This window comes from Puma concolor, chromosome A1 (assembly GCF_028749965.1).
Source record: "Puma concolor isolate L17-30 chromosome A1, mPumCon1.1.hap2, whole genome shotgun sequence".
Taxonomy (NCBI): domain Eukaryota; kingdom Metazoa; phylum Chordata; class Mammalia; order Carnivora; family Felidae; genus Puma; species Puma concolor.
The window spans coordinates 147,119,253-147,138,276 of NC_141667.1; the positions used below are offsets into that span (position 1 = coordinate 147,119,253).

At 40.1% G+C, this 19,024-nt stretch overlaps 1 protein-coding gene across 1 annotated transcript in view; it reads left to right on the forward strand.

Moving 5' to 3' along the window:
* CCDC112 (coiled-coil domain containing 112) overlaps positions 1-18,234 on the forward strand; it is a 31,235-nt gene extending 13,001 nt beyond the window's left edge. Inside the window, exons 3-10 of the mRNA XM_086705932.1 lie at positions 3,061-3,182; positions 6,554-6,643; positions 9,054-9,129; positions 9,547-9,937; positions 14,447-14,860; positions 15,584-15,679; positions 17,159-17,277; positions 17,484-18,234. Coding sequence (XP_086562058.1) covers positions 3,061-3,182; positions 6,554-6,643; positions 9,054-9,129; positions 9,547-9,937; positions 14,447-14,860; positions 15,584-15,679; positions 17,159-17,277; positions 17,484-17,526 — 1,351 coding nt within the window. The 3' untranslated portion in view covers positions 17,527-18,234. The remainder of the gene's footprint in view (positions 1-3,060; positions 3,183-6,553; positions 6,644-9,053; positions 9,130-9,546; positions 9,938-14,446; positions 14,861-15,583; positions 15,680-17,158; positions 17,278-17,483) is intronic.
* Positions 18,235-19,024: the final 790 nt, after the last annotated feature.

Here is a 19,024-nt window from a genome sequence, read left to right on the forward strand (position 1 = left end):
TATGAGTATGTGTTGGTTTTACAGCTCCACTTCGGCTTTCTTCATTTTGTTGTAAGGTTTGGGAAAAAGTCACGGAAAGGGTATTAGAAAAATCCATTGGTAGAGTGTCTCTAGCCAACAATTTTCACTGAATACAAAAAAAACAAAGACAGTTTATCATAATACAGATCTGTTCTGTTTTTGGCACAGGTAATGCATTCACATGGTTCACAAATGAACGTATATCAAAGGGTACACAGTGGAAAGTCTCCGTTTCACCCTGGACCCCAGCCACCTACTTCTTCCTTCAGACAGCCACTAGTTTTAGTTTCTTGTGTATCCTTCCACAGAAAGTTTTATATGCTAGAAGGAAATAAAAATACATATTCAGATGTTTCCTTTTTTATGTAAATGGTAGCATAATGCACACACTAGTCTGCATCTTGTTTTGCTTTTTTTTTTTTAAGACTGCATCTAAGATACCTAGGAATTGTTGATTTTTATCAGACATGATAATGGCGTTATAGTGAAGTCTAATATTCACAATCTCCTGAGAGGCACGCTGAAGTATGCTGGGGTGAGATTACATAATGTAGTGGATTTACTTCAGAAGGCTTAAGTAAAAAAAAAGAGAGAGGAGCGGGGAGGGAGAGAGAGAGAGATTGCAAGGAAAAAGAGCCAGGTGAACCAAGAAAGGTAACATCGTCCAATCAGAGTGATGTGAGGGAATGCGAAGGGAGACATTCCAGCCTCTCTACTTTGGGACATGTCTAACATTTGGCTGTAAAAACCTTTGATGGAAGAAGAGTGGATCTTGGAGTTCTTTCCCTATCAGCATACAGAACACAGTACTGCTTCGTGGTATTCCTGGGCAAGGCTCCCCCCCGCCCCCCCATAATTGATTTAACTTGCCCCATAGCAGTGGACATTTAGGTTATATTCAGTCTTCCTTCGTCATAACCAATCACCGTAGCTGCATGGGTCCACGCTGTTTTGCATATGAGTGAGTGTATCTTTAGGAAAAAGTCCTAGAGGTAGAAATGCTGAGTCAAAGGCACATGGGTTTGCAGATGTAATAAATACTGCTAAATTGCCCTCCGTAGCAATTTGCAATTCCACCAATAATGTGTGAGAGGACCTATTTCCCCACAGTTTTAGCAACAGAGTATATTACTTACACCCGTGATTTTTTGCCAATCTGATAGGTGTACGCTGTTACTGTGTTATAGTTTTTTTTTTTTTAATGTTTATTTATTTTTGAGACAGAGAGAGACAGAGAGAGACAGAGCATGAATGGGGGAGGAGCAGAGAGAGAGGGAGACACAGAATCGGAAGCAGGCTCCAGGCTCTGAGCCATCAGCCCAGAGCCTGACACGGGGCTCGAACTCACGAACCGTGAGATCGTGACCTGAGCTGAAGTCGGACGCCCAACCAACTGAGCCACCCAGGCACCCCAACCGTGTTATAGTTTAAGTTTGTGTTTCTCCTACTGTGAGTGAGGTTGAGCATCTTTTCATGTGTCTAGCTATTTGTCTCCATTAGTACATTTTGAATGTCTTTGTAGGTGAATATTTTTAATCCAGGAATGGCAAAACATAACTTACTATCATAGCGTATCCTGTGTCCGTGCAGACATTTCTAGATGATCGTATAATTTCCCCCCCCTGCAACCAGAGCCGAGGTGGGCTTCTCAGCACAAGACTCCAGTAACCACCCTCAGTCCTTTAGAGTTCATGTGTAGACCGAGATCCATCTGACATCTCCCTTCTACCTGTTACTTCCTCTCCCATACCCACATACTACGGTGTGATCTTCTCAGCCGTGGGGGCAGCCGGGTAGGGCCCAGGTCAGTCTCATCTGTTTACCCCGCTGCACCTTATAAATATTTAACTTTTTTTTAATGGATGGCAAAATGGAGAATCTTGGGAAGCTCTCCCTTAAATAGTTGCCCCTCACGTTGTATGAAATTAAGTCAACGGCCAGAGACCTTCCACCATTCATTCGATACAGGATTACTGAAGAAGAGTTTGTGTTAATTTCTGGGAGAAAGAAAACAGGTGTTGAGAAAATAAATGTCTATCTAACCAGAAAATCTTCTTGCTAGTATTTGTTTTGTCTTACGCCGGAGTTCAAACTAATACTAGATTTGCTTACTTACTGGTAGATGGGCTAAATCCAAGGACCAAAGATGACACAGAAGAACCTTTGAAGTCAACGTAGACAATATCCCTAAATATACTAAAATTCCTATCTATGTAGATGGTTTGCCTCCTGAAATTTTATTTTTATTAATTATATTGTCTTCCATTTCCATGTTATATTTCTACTGCCTGCCCTCGTGTAATATAATCACAGCCCTATTTAGGTAGTAGAGAGCTGTCATGATTCACATTTTAGTGATAAGGAGGTTCACCTCAGGTGAGGTTAAAGGTATTGATTCAGTTTACAAAAGCTAACTGTATCTCCCTATTGAAAGCAGCCATCAGCAATGGTGGTCATTTTCAGGTTACAATGAGATTGAGTTGGAATCAAGAGCCAAATAGCTATTATATTTTTATATTTATTTATTAATTTAATTTATTTATTTACTTATTTTTTAAAATGTTTATTCATTTTTAAGAGAGCGAGTGGGGGAGGGAAAGAGAGAGAAAGAGGGACACAGAATCTGAGGTAGGCTCCAGGCTCTGATCTGTCAGCAAAGAGCCCAACATTTGGCTCGAGCTCACGAACCGTGAGATCATGACCTGAGCCACAGTGGGACGCTCAACCGACTGAGCCACCCAGGCGCCCTGCTACTTCGTTTTTATACTTGATCTTAGCCAAAAGGCCGAAAAGCGATGCCCTGCTATTGTATCTTTAAAACAAGTCCATGACTGCCTTTTCTTAAACTCACATTTTATAATTTAAATAACAATTCAGATTACTTATGGTTATGATTGAACTTGACTCTTTTCTAACTACTATTTTGACTCCTTAGACGAATTAATCTGTCTGTAAGTACTGATTATGAGTGTCTTCATATTTTAAACAATTTAAAAGATATTTCAATCATATTTATGCCATTTATTTCTTTTCTTAAAGAGTTATTAACATAGAAAAAGATAAACGCAGTCATTTCTACAACCAAAAATGTGACTTCAGAAGCGAGCAGAATATGCTGGAAGAATTGGAAAATAAACTGATCAACAGCAGGAAAACAGAAAGTAAGTTGAGCTCATGATGAACTACAACCTGTTGAGTAACATCAAGCTGTAGTTGTTTTACTTTGCCTTTGTGCATTGACTGTGTTACATTCTCTACGAAAGTACTTTCTAGTTGGTAATGTCTGTCTTTTAGGGATGTGTATTTATTTTCTCAGGTCACTATTTGGTCATTCGAACTAGATTGTTTTCTGTGTGCGTTTCTTTCTATGTAATAGGAAAAAGAGGGTTTTGGTTTTGGGTGGCCAAACCAGTTAAACACCATTAAAATATCTTAAAATGAAGGGAAATGGGTTCCTTGGCTCTGATCTTTGCTCATCGCTCTGATACTGTCAACTGAGTAAGTAAACAGCAGCAGCCGCAGAAGCTGTTTGTAGCAGCGGTGTGCAGTGGGCAAGTTACACAGTTGCTTAAACCTGAGTTTACTTGTCTGTGGCAGAAAACCTACCATTTTGGCCTCAGGGAGCTGCCTGTGCGTCCAATAAGACAATATATGAGAAAGTGCACGGTAAATATATTCTGCTGTTTGTTATGAATATTAATCATTGTTAACTGTGTACTAAGTGTCCCCCTTAAAAGATTTTACAGGGGCGTCTGGGTGCTTCAGTTGGTTAAGTGTGCGACTTCAGCTCAGGTCATGATCTCACGGTTTGTGAGTTTGAGCCCCACGTCGGGCTCTGCTGACAGCTCAGAGCCTAGAGCCTGCTTCGCATTCTGTGTCTCCCTCCTTCTCTGCCCCTCCCCTGCTCTTACTCTGTCTCTGTCTCTCCCAAAAATAAACATTAAAAAAAAAAAAAAAAGGAATTCTACAAAAATATCTTTTGTTGTAGACTTTATATGTTGCAAAATCCTTACGTTCTAATAAAAAAAAAACTGCTTAGCATTGCATAAAGGAAAAAATGGTTATCAACTAAGCTTTATAAAATATTAACACTTATATGAAGAGTAGACTGCTTATGGTATTCCTTTACAGTCAATTAGAAGAAATTCTTAATAAATTTTTTCTTGCAGAATATAAGATTGCAGTGTTGTAAAAAGTCATCTTCTATCAGGTAGTAGCAAAAATCATTCTTCCTCCTCTGTTGGAATGACGGCAGGACCTAAGATAATTACCAAATGTTCAGTTCTCCTCTTTGATTCGTGGAGAAATCTAAGCATCCCTAATTTAATATTTCTTACTTTCTCTCTCAGTTCTTTTATAGACTGAGAGACTGATATTTTTGTGTCTTTTTTTTTTCAATTTTTTTTAATGTTTATTTATTTTTGAGAGAGACAGAGACAGAATGCGAGTGGGTTAGGGGCAGAGGGAGAGGGAGACACAGAATCTGGAGCAGGCTCCAGGCTCTGTGCTGTCAGCACAGAGCCCGATGCGGGGCTCAAACTCACGAACTGGGAGATCATGACTTGAGCTGAAGTCGGACGCTCAACTGACTGAGCCACCCAGGCGCCCCTGATATTTCTGTCTCTTAATCATACCATTACTAGAGTGTCTCCATACTGTGCGTTTCCTTTTTTTTTTTTGGGGGGGGGGTAGGTTTCACATGTGGAGCCCAATGTGGGGCTTGAACTCACAGCCCTGAGATTAAGACCTGACCTGATATCAAGAGTCAGACGCTTAACTGACTAAGCCACCCAGGCACCCCTATGTGCATTCCGATTTTTAAGGCAACTTTATTTGTATATTTTCATTTCCCATTGTTATACCATTTTTCCCTTCTTTATTTGCACTTTGGGCTTATCTAAGAGAGGAAGGAATGCATTACTTCAGTATAAGCATGTAGAAGTTTCTTCTTCCAATATTACAACTTAAAATACCTTTTCCTTGCCTGAGATATCACACCACAATTTTGGCCTGCATTTATATACTATTGTAATTAATGGTTTGCCCATACATAGTGTCAATTCCATAGTGAATAATTAAAAGATCATTTGCCCTGTGACAGTGTCATTGTAGTTGATCCAACTATGGCAAAAACAAAACAACTGAATGCTTTCCTAGTACCTACACTTTGATGGAAAAGTTACCCGACCTAGAGCTGCAACCATAAATGAATGAGACCCTATAAAATACACTGGATAAGTTTCTGATTTTATGGAACTCTTGGATTTTAGCAAAAAGTAGAAGAAACCAAAGTCACATATACACATGGTTTGTTTTAAACATTAGCACTGGCTCTGGTCCTATGGGTAAACTTTTAAAAAACTAATTGGGGGGCACCTGGATGGCTCAGTCGGTTAAGCAGCCGCTTTCGGCTCAGGTCATGTCTCACGGTTTGTGAGTTCAAGCCCCGCGTTGGGCTTTGTGCTGACTGAGTGGAGCCTGCTTGTGATTCTCTCTCTCCCTCTCTCTCTGCCCCTCCCCAACTTGTGCTTTCTCTCAAAATAAATAAATAAAGTATAAGTAAATAAATACATAAAAACCTAATTGGTTCTGAGGACTTTTGGACAGAGCTGTTTGATGGTTCATGCTCATTTGTGGGAAAGTTGCAAGAAAGTAAAGGGGAAGCACATAAAATACCCAAAGATGATAAACAATAAATAATAATATCAATTATATGAACATATGTCTGTGAATATATATTAGCCTAATAATTTAAATAAACATTAAAGTAAGGTTATTACTTCAGAGCGAAAATACAAAAGATGAATCCAGTCTTTCTGCTGCTGCTACAGAACATCTAAAAATGTCTGTGAGACCTTCATCTGCTTCCCAGGCTTTTTTTGTGGGCCTAGTGAGTGACTCCAGGCTAGTCCTGTGGTTGAGGTGGGCAACAGTAGCGTAAGTACCACTCCTTGGCTACTGGGCATCTCCTCAAGGTCATGGCTGGTGTCACTGTTACATCACATGTCTTATCAGCCCCTGTCTTGGAGGATGTGATTAGATGAAATTAATTCCCATTAGGAAGTTTGTCAGTGTTCGTAGAATTAATACTGGTTAGGCAGTTTTAATATGCCAACGATAGAGTTGAGATCAAATTCTATTTCCGTAAATTATAACAAATTCAAAAAGAAAGAAAAAACTTTTTAAAAACAAAACATGACCACATCTAAGCTACTGTTCTCTGTGTTCATGTGTTCAGAGCAGTGTCCAATCACTCAATCCCCAAAGAGTTAAAAAAAGAGAGAGAAGGAACACTTCCTTTTATGGTAAGATTTAACCCATGGTGCTTTTAAATACTGGAGGAGATTGGGAGATGCTTTATTTATTTGTTTGTTTATTTATTTGTTTAGAGTACTTAAAATGTTCAGGCTGTTTTGACACAAATAACCTCTTTTTGTCCATTATGTAATTGCTCTTGGCTGTCTTTTACTAAGTGATGGTGATCAGTCTTACAACCACCTCTGTCGGTAAAGTACATACTTCTTCCTTATAGGAGCAAAAATCCAGCAACAATTGGCCAAAATACATAACAATGTAAAGAAACTTCAGCATCAGTTAAAAGATGTGAAGCCTACACCTGACTGTAAGTAAATTTAGATTTTATGTTCTGTCTTTTGTATTAGTATTGCCTGATGCTTGTTAGAATTGTTTATACTTTCCTAATAAGCAGGTTTTCTGTTTGGCCTTAATGGAACTCAGCCCTACTTTATTGGTTAGGGATTAATAAAGATATATTAGGTCATTACTTCTAATATCTGCTGCTGATGTAATTGCTTTAAAATGCTATCACACCCTGGGGCGCCTGGTTGGCTCACTTGGTTAAGCGCTGGACTCTTGATTTCGGCTCAGGTCATGATCTCATACTTGCGGGATCGAACCCCGCATCGGGCTCTGCGCTGACAGTGTGGAGCCTACTTGAAATTCTCTCTCCCTCTCTTTCTGCCCCCTCCTGCTTTCTGTCTGTGTGTCTCAAAATAAATAAATAAACATTTTAAAAATGCTATCATATCCTTAAAAATTATGAAGCAGATAGAACAGGTAATGTTGTCACCTACAGGATGAAACTTTTGGTTTGGAGGAGTTCAGACTCAGCTGACAAAGAGGAAAAAGACTAATTTCCTGATTTCTAAACCCAGTGCTTTTCCCATCATTTGCTTTTCGAAATAATTACCTTTCAAATAATTGCATTTAGAATACATAAGGAAGAGGTTAAGTAGTATTGGGGCAAATGTCAGCCATTTGGAAAAAATGAAACAGCGTCTTTACCTCCCTGCATACACCGACATTCATTCCTGAAGGATCAAATCCCTTATTCATTATGTGATTTTGGGCAGATTGCTTGATCTCTCTGAGCTTTCATTTCCTTGCTGTAAAGCGGAGATAGTCATAGGACCTGACTCAGGAGTCTTTGGGAGATAGACTGACAGTGCATGTAAAACATTTGTTCAGTGTTTATAATCTAGGAAGCACTAATAAAAAAAAAAAGTAACTGTGACTCTCCTAATTATTATTTATTAAATTCATACATGAAGCCATAAAAATCCTAGAAGAGAATATGAGTTAATATTTTTATCATTGTATTCTAGTTTATAAGAATGACAATGAGAAGCCATAAAGACAAGAGTGGACGTACCTGACTACTTTACAAAAAAGCCCCAAACCATAAAGTTGAAAAACAAATTAGGAAAGTATCAGCAATACATATGTAACTTATAAAAAAACTAATTTCTGTAACATATAAAGAGTGCCGACAGGGGCACCTTGGTGGCTCAATTGGTTAAGTATCCAACTCTTGATTTTGGCTCAGGTCATGATCTCACAGTTGTGATATCGAGCCTCGTGTCTGGCTTCACGTTGAGCATGGAGACTGCTGAAGGTTCTCTCTCCTTCTCCCTCTGCCCCTCTCCCCTCCTTGAGCTCTCTCTTGCAAAGAAAAAAAAAAGAGTGCCCACAAATTGGAGCAACAAAGGTAAATAACCAAATAGAGTAGGGGGTAAAGATTATCAGGTGCTCGTTTATAACAAGAGAAATACAAAACACATGTGAAAATACTGCTCAGGCTCATTAATAATCACAACAATGTCACTGAAATCAGTCACGATTGGTTTGGCCTCCCGTTTTGGAAACGGTTTGAGGTGCGCAGGAGGGGGCACTCAGGAACAGTAAGTCGGTAGAGCCTCCCAAGAGGACAGTGCGCCAGCGTCCTCCACACCATGAGGTGCGTATGCTGTTTTATTTGGCATTTCAGATTTCTCTGTTATCTGAAAACATCCAAGCATGCAAAATCAGTACACAAAAAAATATTTAGCATGGCATTGCATCTATCGAAAAGTTCATCGCTTGGAGAATTAATTAAATGAATTAGGGTAGATGTAGACAATGAAAGACTATGTAGCCATGAAAAGAATGAGGGGGACATATATATATACTGATATGGAAAGTTAGCCACATGTGTTTAAGCACATTTTGTTAAATAAAAACCGGTTGTCACAAGACAGCATGTGTAGTGTAAAACATTTCTATGGGAAAAATAATGATATTAAGGTTTAATAATATGTGTGTATAGGAATAAATTTATAGTCAGAAAAAAATTGCAGTCATAAACATTAGCTTCATAAAAGCGCAATTGTCTTATCCTTTAGGTTACAAAGCATTTTTAAGTTAAGGTGTGACATTCCCTTTTCTCCTAACATTTAATTCTTAGTCATATTAAAATATGACATAACAGGAGTGCCTGGGTGGCTCAGTCGGTTAAGCGTCCAACTTTGGCTCAGGTCATGTTCTCGCGGCTTGTGGGTTCGAGCCCCACATCAGGCTCTGTGCTGACAGCTCAGAGCCTGGAGCCTGTTTTGGATTCTGTGTCTCCGTGTCTCCATGCCCCTCCCCTGCTTGCGCTCTGTCTCTGTCTCCTTCAAAATAAATAAACATTAAAAAAATTTTTTTTTCAAAGATATGACATAACAGTTTTTTCATATTTTTTTGTTTTTTTACAGTTGTTGAAAAGCTCAGAGAAATGATGGAAGAAATTGAAAATGCAATTAATACTTTCAAGGAAGAGCAGAGATTGATGTATGTTTCAAATTCATTTTAATATAAAATGATTGACGTTTATGTTTCACTGCCTCTCAATAGGTTGTTCACAAATCATTTTATTGTTCTGTATTTAATATTGGTCTTACACAAAAGCAGTATAACACCTCTCTTCTTTTGTTTTAGGTTTCAGACTGCTTTTTATGTTTAAACTGAATTTTCATTTATGTTCGGACAAGATAATGTCCCAAATAAGAATTTGAATGATGTTTTTTTGTTTTGTTTTGTTTTGTTTTATTCTGAGGAAACTCTTTTGAGGCTTATAATGTTAATAATTCTAAGTGGAGACGATGACACGGAAAGAGTCAGGAATAATGAAATTTGAGGGCGGAAAAGGAAAGGTTCATATGGATTGGTTTGTATCTTATTATTGACAATTTACCTTTAAAATTGTAGGTATGAAGAGCTTATTAAAGAAGAGAAAACAACCAATAATGAGCTGAGTGCCATATCAAGAAAAATCGACACCTGGGCTTTGGGTCATTCAGGAACAGAACGTGCTTGCAGAGCAGCGTCAGGCAAGGTTCCTGTAGACAAAATGACGCCAGGCACCCTTCCGGAAGAAGTGGTAGATTTTGAAAACTTCCTTCAGCAGACAGGAGGGCGACAGGGGGGCTGGGACGACTATGACCACCAGAACTTTGTAAAGGTGAGAAACAAACATAAAGGGAAGCCGGCGTTTATGGGAGAGGTTCTCGAAAACCTTCCTGCAAGAACACAGGATGAAGTTCAGCAGCATGAGAAATGGTATCAAACCTTTCTGGCCCTGGAAGAAAGAAAAAAAGAGGTAAGAATCATTACAAGAGCTGTCATCTGTTGTATGTTTCTGTCTTCTAGGCACTGTGCTACGTAAACTCTTTGACACTGTCTAGTCGTTAATGTTACAGCCTTTCCGGGAAGTGTGTTTAGAGTCCCCTCCCCCCACTCTTTTCAAAGAGAAACGGAGGCCGCGAGAAGGTAAACATTTTACCCCTCCAGTGAAGTACAGTTGTATTTCCTCAAGGCCAGACACTTCTACCCCAAGAAATAAAACAGCGGTCCAGAAAACTTCTGACTGTGGGCAGAACCCTCTGTGTGCACCTGAAATGTGGGAAATCCAGAGCTCTTTTAGGCTTTTGGTAGAAGTCATCTTACCACCAAGGCCAGATTGTTGTCAATAGAAAATAAAGAGGCAGTAGGAAAAAAAAGTGTCTTTGATTCTTAAGTTTCTTTGAGTTTTGGAGCTTAAGCCTCATTGCCTATTTTATTTTACTTTACTTTACTTTACTTTACTTTACTTTACTTTACTTTACTTTACTTTACTTTACTTTACTTTATTTTACTGTTTTAGATAGAGAATATGAGCAGGGGAGAGGGGCAGAGAGAGGGAAAGAGAGAGAGAGAATCCTAAGCTGCCTTCCACACTCAGTGCAGGGCCCAACGTGGGGTCAGTCTCCTAAACCATGAAATCATGACCTGAGCTGAAATCAAGACTTGGACGAGCCACCCAGGCGTCCCCTCATTGCTTATTTTAAAAGACTCAAAAGTTTGGCTACCCAGAGGAAAGGGTAACTCTTAATGGTAGCAAATACCTGACAAGTTGCATTTTCACAATAATATTATTTTGGCTTTGGTTTAAATCAGGACTTCTCAATCTTGGCACTGTTACTATTTGGGCTGGAGAATTCGTTGTCCTGTGCGTTGTAGATTGTTGGCAGAATCCGTGGCCTCCACCCTCAAGGTGCCATTAACACTCCCTTAGTTGTGATCATCAAAAATGTCTCCAGACATTGCCAAATGCCCACTGGAGGGCAAAAATTGCCCCTGGTTGATGGTCGAGGTCTGAGTCACTTTTTTGTGGACTTCAGCTATAATAAACATCATCTAGGTTGGTTGGACAGCAAAGGTATGACTGTTCAACAGATGACATACCTAAGGAGCATTAAAGAAATGTTGATTCCATGTTTAAAGTTGTTTTTTTTTTTAATGTTTATTCTTGAGAGAAAGAGAGAGAGAGAGAGTGAGAGCAGGGGAGGGGCAGAGAGACAGAGGGAGACACAGAATCTGAAGCAGGTTCCAGGCTCCCAGCTGTCAGCACAGAGCCCGACGTGGGGCCTTTGGGGTCGAACCCAGGAACTGGGAGATCATGACCTGAGCCTAAGTCAGATGTGCTTAATGGACTTAGCCACCCAGGCGCCCCTACATGCTGTTAATTTAAAATCTTAAAAGGGGCTTGGGTGGTTCATTCGGTTAAGCATCTGACTTCGGCTCAGGTCATGATCTCAAGGTTTATGAGTTCGAGCCCTGCATTGAGCTCTCTGCTATCAGCATGGAGCTCTCTTCAGATCCTCTGTCCCCCTCTCTCTGCTCCTCCCGTTCTTCCTGTCTTTCTCTCTCTCTCTCAAAAATAGATAAACATAAAAAAAATAGCTTTTAAAAATAAAACCCTAGGGAAAATAACTGGGGTTCATTGTTGTGTTTTTTTCCTTCAAAATAAGTTGAATGTAGGAAAATTGATATTTGGGACTTTAAGAAAATTTTTTTGAAACCAGTCTTTTTTAAAAATTTGTTTTAAGAGAGAGAGCACATGTGCAAACATGGGAGAGGAGCAAAGAGGGAGAGAGAGAATCCCCAAGCAGGCTCTGTGCTGTCAGCACAGAGCCCAATGAAGGGCTCAATCTCACAAACTGAGATCCTGACCTAAACCGAGATCAGGAGACTCTTAACCGACTGAGACACCCAGGCGCCCCTGAAACAAGCCATTTTAAAAACCTCAAAATAACAAGCTATTAAAAATTATTTGGGCCTTTTTCCCAGGATACTGAAAACATGGGGTCCCTGGACCAGCAAAATGGTCCATGGACCAGCAAAGTCAGCGTTACCTGGGGACTTGTTAGAACTCATAGGGCCCCAACCCCAGACCTAATCTGAACTCGGGGTGTGGGACCAGCAGTCTGTGTTGTCACAAGGCCACTTGGCTGTGCTGTTACGAGCTAACGTTTGAGAGCCATCTCTCCAGGGAAGGGAGCAGACACAGTGCTTCTTGTCATAAAGGTAAACCACCTGGATTCTAGCTGGCTCTTCTTCCCAGCCGCTCTGTATCCTGGTGTTTGGTGACAGCCTGAATGTAGGAGTGAGGCGGGTGGAGTATGCAAGTTGAGGGGCCATTTACTGAAGTAGGACATGGTGGAGGAGAAGAGAGAAGCTTGGGGGAGAGCGTCAGGAATATAGTTTAAACTCTGCTGAGTTTAAGATGATCCATTTGTTTCTCCCACGTCCCTTCACATGTCCCGTGTTTTGCCCCAATGAAGATACTTACTTTCAGACGTGCCCTGAACCTTCTGGCCTGAGTACCCTTGTTTGTCCTATTCTCTCTTTCTAGACCCTCCCTTCTTTGTTTTCCCCTCCACCGCCAGCCTCTCAAAACCCGCCCAGATCAGGTGTTACTTCCCGCTTGCCCACTCACACACAGGAGGCCCCCTCAGGATCCACAGACACCTCGTGTATACCTCTTTTAGGATGTGCAAGGGCACGTTCTGTGTTCTGGTGTGTTTGCACCTACCTCATCTAGAGCAGTGCTTGATCCAGGGACTGGCTGCGTTTGTAAAGCGTTAACTGGTTTCCAGTAGGATAAAGCGATTGCACTAGAACCGTCTACTCAGTAAGCATACTGTTTGGTTCAGTTCCCTTTTTTTCCAAAGAAAACTTTCTTGTTGAAGAAAGCAATGCATTGATCTACATTCTGGCATGAATTCCCGATACGTTTGTGGGCCTGCACTTTGAGTAACTATGTACAAAGTGGCATTTGCTATTGTTTTAATCGTCCATGGCTCTGATCACTTTGCCTCGCGTATGGTACATATACCACAGGGATTTATTTAATGAATGAGTGATACACCATGAGAAAAGATGAAGAAATGGTTTCCTGACTTGAGGGCAAAAAATTCAGTAGATGTATCTTTTATGGCTGCCAGAAGGCCGCTAGAATTTTCAATAATATTTATGTACCCATATGTAATGCAGTGAAGCGATTTTACTTTTTTTCTTCACACCTCTGAATCATTATGTGCCAGGCACTGACTCACTTCATCTTCATGACAACCCTATTTACAACAGGAGCAACACGAGGACAGAGAAGTTTAGTGACTCATCCAAGTTCACACCTACTAAATGGCAGAACCAGGGTTTGGTCCCAAATAGCCTGGCTTCAGACCTCATGCTCTCAACCAGCCCATTTTTATTTTTATTTTTTTTATAAAGTTTATTAATTTATTACTTGTGAGAGACAGGGAGACACAGAATCCAAAGCAGGCTCCAGGCTCTGAGGTGTCAGCACAGAGCCTGATGCAGGTTCGAACCCATGAACCATGAGATCATGACCTGAGCCGAAGTCAGATGCTCAACCAACTGAGCCACCAGGTGCCCCTCAACCAGCCCTTTTTTAATTCCTCTTCTGATATTTGACCAGAGAAAGGTCACTCAGAAAGTATTCCAAGCCTAGAAAGAGGATTTGGAAACAGAGCAAGATAATTGGAGGAAACAGATGTTCCCCATGAACACACAAGCAAAGGAGGTAAAGGAGAGAAGGATACCTGATGAGGTACAGTCCATGTGAACCTGGGGATTCAGACAGGAGGAGGAAGGCCAAAAGGATAAACCACTATTCACTGTTCAAAAGATACATTCATTTTTTATAAAACATAAGTAGAAAATTGCATTTGCACAGGGGAAAAAAAAAAGCTTTAAAACCTAAGGAAACGGCATTCTGCAATCAATATTATTTCTAGAAAGATGGATTTGACGTTGCATTTTTTTTTAAGTTTATTTATTTATTTTGAGAGAGAGAGCCAGCATGAGCAGGGAAGGGGCAGAGAGAGAGGGAGAGAGAGAATGCCAAGCAGGCTCCGCTGTGTCAGCACAGAGCCCGATGTGGGGCTCAATCTCACAACCGTGAGATCATGACCTGAGTTCAAATCAAGAGTTGGACGCTTAACTGACTGAGCCACCCAGGCTCCCTGAGGTTGCATTTTAAAGTGCTCTTGGTTAGAGGTGCCTGGGTGGCTCAGTCGGTTAAGCATCCACCTTCGGCTCAGGTCATGATCTCGCAGTTGGTGAGCTTGAGACCCACATCAGGCTCTGTGCTGACAGCTCGAATCCTGGAGTCTACTCCAGAATCTGCCTGTCTCTCTCTCTCTCTCTCTTTCTCTCTCTCTTTGCTCCTGCTCTCTCAAAAATAAATGTTAAAAAAATTTTTTTTAAAGAGTGCTCTTGGTTATTAAAAAAGTTTTTCTCTTGCTATCTTTTTTAAATCACTTAGTCTATTCAGAACTGGAAAACCAAAAAGCAGCAAAAGAAGGAGGAAATTTTTAAGTTAAAGGAAAAGGCAGAGAACATATCTCTGCTCTTTCACAATAAAAAAGATAATCAAAAGCGAAAAGAGGAACAAAGAAAGAAGCAGAAATTGGCAGTCGAAGCTTGGAAAAAGCAGAAAAGTATAGAAATGTCAGTGAGACGTGCCTCCCAGGTGAAAGAAGAAGAGGAAGAGAAAGAGAAGAAGCGACAGAAAGAGCACCAGCGCCAGTTTAAACTAAAATTACTACTGGAAAGTTACACCCAGCAGAAGAAGGAACAGGAAGAATTTCTGAGACTGGAAAAGGAGATTAGGGAAAAGACGGAAAAGGCAGAAAAAAGGAAAATGGCTGCTGAGGAGATTTCCAGGTTTCAAGAGAGAGTAAGTAAATAGGGTTCCTGAATCCGGTTTCTTTTTTTTTTTTTTTTTTAAGTGTATTTATTTATTTTGAGGGGCAGAGGGAGAGGGAGAGAGAACACATGCGTGAGAGCAGGGGAGTGGCAGAGAGAGGAGGAGAGAGAATCCTAAGCAGGCTCCACGCCCCGCACGGAGCTCTACACAGGGCTCGATCCCACGAACCGTGGGATCACGACCTGAGCCGAAATCAAGAGTCGGACGATCAACCGACTGAGCCACCCAGGTGGCCCCCTGGATCTTTGATGCTGCACGTAGAGGTGTTACTTCCAGATTGAGGTCAGCGAATATTGAGTGCTTCTCGTGTGCCAGGCCCGTACCCAGCATTCACATAAGCCAAATGAGAAAGCCGTGCTCCCTAATTTGTAGCAATTATAGTCTCGTGGGAAAGGGAGACGTTCAAGTGGGAGGCTGCAGCGGAAGGGGGTTAATTCCAATACGTGGGGTTTATTAGGAGAGAGCAGAGTGCGGTGCTGGAGGTGTGGCCTGGGCACTTGAGGCGTTAGATAGGCAGCAAGGGAAGCATTCGTAGCTGTGTCAGACCAAAGGTGATGCTGCAGTGGAGTCTTGAAAGAGAAGAAAGGGGGGATCCTTCCTGGTAGAGGGAACAGCATCAATGCTGCTTTGAAACAAATTCCGATCAACTTTTGTTTTCTTAATGTTATCCTTTTGTTGGTGTGTATTTTTTAGGATTTACATAAACTTGAACTGAAAATTCTAGACAGACAGTCAAAGGAAGAGGAAAAGGCAGAAAAACAAAGAAGACTGGCAAAATTAAAAGAAAAGGTACTGCCTGCTGAGATTTCTTTATTTTTATTGTTACTGTCCTGATTGCTTGATTGGTAAGGATACAAGCATAAAATCTATTTCCTTTAAAAACAATTATTTATTTTGAGAGAAAAAGAGATAGAGTGTGAGTGGGGGAGGGGCAGGGGGAGAGAGAATCCCAAGCACGTTCTGCGCTGTCAGTGCAGAGCCTGACATGGGGCTCGATCCCACGAACTGTAACATTCTGACCTGAGCTGAATCGAGAGTCAGATGCTCAACCGACTGAGCCACCCAGTGACCCTAAAATCCATTTTCTTTATATTCAGTGCTCCATTTCTGTATCATTTCCTCTAAATTTCATACTTATGTATTTACATGTTACAAAGCACAGCTTAGCACAACTTAGGCAACTGTTTGAATTCTGCCATTTCACATTATAAGCACCTTCTTTTATTTTTTTTTAATTTTTAAAAAAAAATTTTATTTATGTTTTAGAGAGAGGGAGACAAAGTGTGAGCAGGGGAGGAGCAGAGAGAGAGGGCACAGAATCCAAAGCAGGCTCCAGGCTCTGAGCTGTCAGCACAGAGCCCGACACAGGGCTCGAACTCACGAACCATGAGATCATGACCTGAGCTAAAGTCGGACGCTTAACTGACTGAGCCACCCAGGCACCCCAGAAGCATGTTATTTTCTTTACCCTGAATTAGTTCTCTCTTCCTACTCTTCATTCTGTTTTTCTTATTTTCTGTATATGCCTCTATTTTAGACCAAGTGAGCTAGGCGCATGGCTTAATCTCCCTGGTAGGACTCAGAACCACACACAGATGTTGGTGACTCTCATGGGTAAAATCAAGAACTTCTGGTGGTTATTTGTCCTAAAGTTACTGTCTGCCTATCCCACTATCACACTTGGCTACCTTACATTTCCCTCAGGTTACAAACAGAAAAACTAGAACAACAATGGAAACAGAATAAAATCATTGAATTAGAAAAAAATAAACTAAATTAACAGTTTATTAATAGATTGATGTAGTCCAGATTTTGTGTTAGCTCTAGAAGCACAATGAGAAGTTTACTGAAAAGGGGGTGCCTGGGTGGCTCGGTTTGTTAAGCTTCCGACTCTTGATTTCGGCTCAGGGTCATGATCTCATGGTTTCATGAATTCAAGTCCCGCATTGGGCTTGTGCTGACAGCTCGGAGCCTGCTTATGATTCTCTTTCTCTCTCTTTCTCTCTCTCTGTCTCTCTCTCTCACTGTGCACCCCCCATCCTGTTTCTGTCTCACAAATAAATAAATAAGCTTTAAAAAAAATAAATAAAATTTTAAAAACAAGTTTATGGTGAAAAGGTTACTAACAGTTTTATTTCTGTTTGGCTAATATTGAGGATGCTTCTTAAAACTGCTTACTGTTACTAGGGATCTCATCCACTAGTCCAAACTAGTTTGTATAAATAGTTTATATAAATCAACTGGCATTCATTTTATTTCTGATTATAGGTTGAAAACAACGTTAGTAGAGATCCCTCTAGGCTTTACAGACCTACCAAAGGTTGGGAGGAAAGGACCAAAAAGACAGGACCCACAGGCTCTGGGCCGCTTCTGCAGATTCCACACAGGTAAAAAAGGAGTGAGAGTGGCTGTCCCCTTTATAATAATTTGATAACTACATGTTTATATTTTATGCAATTTCTGTATGCTACATTTTACAGCAAAAAGTTGATCAAGTAAATCCTTATACTTTTTTTAAGTTAGTATTTAATTAGTTAGGATTTTTTTTTTTTTTAATTTCCTTTGTGTTTATAATTGCCCTTCTTCTTTTTAGGGCCATCCCAACCTGGAGACAAGGAATTGAGAAAAGAATATGAGATAATGAAGTTGATACTCAGTTGATGAGAATGTCAACATACTCAGTCATACCAGGAGAGAGTCACTAACCATGTTCTTTCAATAGCCCTAAACCCAGTCAGAGTGATAATTGTGTTGTATGTGAACCGATAGGTATTGAGTTTCATGCGGCGTTGTCGTATTTCCTGTTTATACTAAGAGGGTATTTCATGGGTATGCTGGCCTGTTACTGATGTAAAAGTTTCCCCGAATAAGTTGATGTTACAAACATTGCTTCATTTTAATACTCGGAACATTTCAAAGATTCTTTGTTTTTGTCATGGCATAGCAAAATAAACTGGGACAATCATAGGGGAACATTTTTTTTTAAACAAAAATTTTGTAACATTTATAACTTGGAGATGAATCAGCTTAAGTAAGAAAAATGTAAAGGTTTTCCTTTTTTTTTTTTTTTTTTGGAAATAAGTTGGTACTTTTCTAAGTTTAACAAATTGGCCGTTTGTTCAGTTACTACATTTTTGTGTAATAAACATTTTGTATTTGTTTGAAGCATGCTTTGTTTTATAGAGAATATTTATTTAAAAAAAATATGCCTCCCCTCATATATAACCCGTTATTTGTATTCTCAATATCTTTTTGGTTTCCTTTAGCTATTCCAAATTTGCCTAAAGGGGAAAAAAGCCTTTCTGGACTTCACACATTTATAAAACCTTTGTGTCTTTCACATCTTCCTGGCTGGTGCAGTTTTTTTTACTGCTTCTGTTTGGCTCAAAATATTTGGTGAAAAGATTGAATTTTAACATTTCCAAATTTATGTGCATGAAAACACAACTTAGTTTGACTCAACTTTTCATATTATAAAATCTTAGTTCCTACTTTTAATCAGTTCCTATCATATAGGAATGGTACCATGTCCATGGTAAATGTAGGAAACTCATTGCTTTTAATTTTTCTCTTCGAATATCTTTTTTTTTTAAGTTTATTTATTTATTTTGAGGGAGACAGAGCGTGAGTAGGGGAGGGGCAGAGAGAGGGGGATAGAGAATCTCAAGTAGGCTCTGCGCTGTACTGTGCAGAGCCCAATGCTGGGCTCGAACACACGAAACCGAGAGATCATGACCTGAGCTGAAATCAAGAGTCAGCCACTCAACCGACTGAGCCACCCAGGCGCTCCTCTTAGAATATCTTTAATTGTAATTTGACATATCTAGGTCATTTGACCTAGAAATTTACTATTAATAGTGGCCAAAACCTTGTCTTATCTCACAGTTAATAGTCAAAGTAGATGACATCCAAATTTTGGAGACTGAATTCTGATTACACAATTATTGCTGCAAAATGAGAGAAATAACATAAAATATCCTTAATCAGGAATGCCTGTTTTATTTGTAGTCTTTGTTCTCTAGAACTCTTTTTATTAAATGATTGGAGGCAGTTTAGAAATAAAATATAGACGTGGACAACCGATTTTAAAAACAGAATGGAACTACTACAAGATACCCAAAAGGAAGGTTTCTT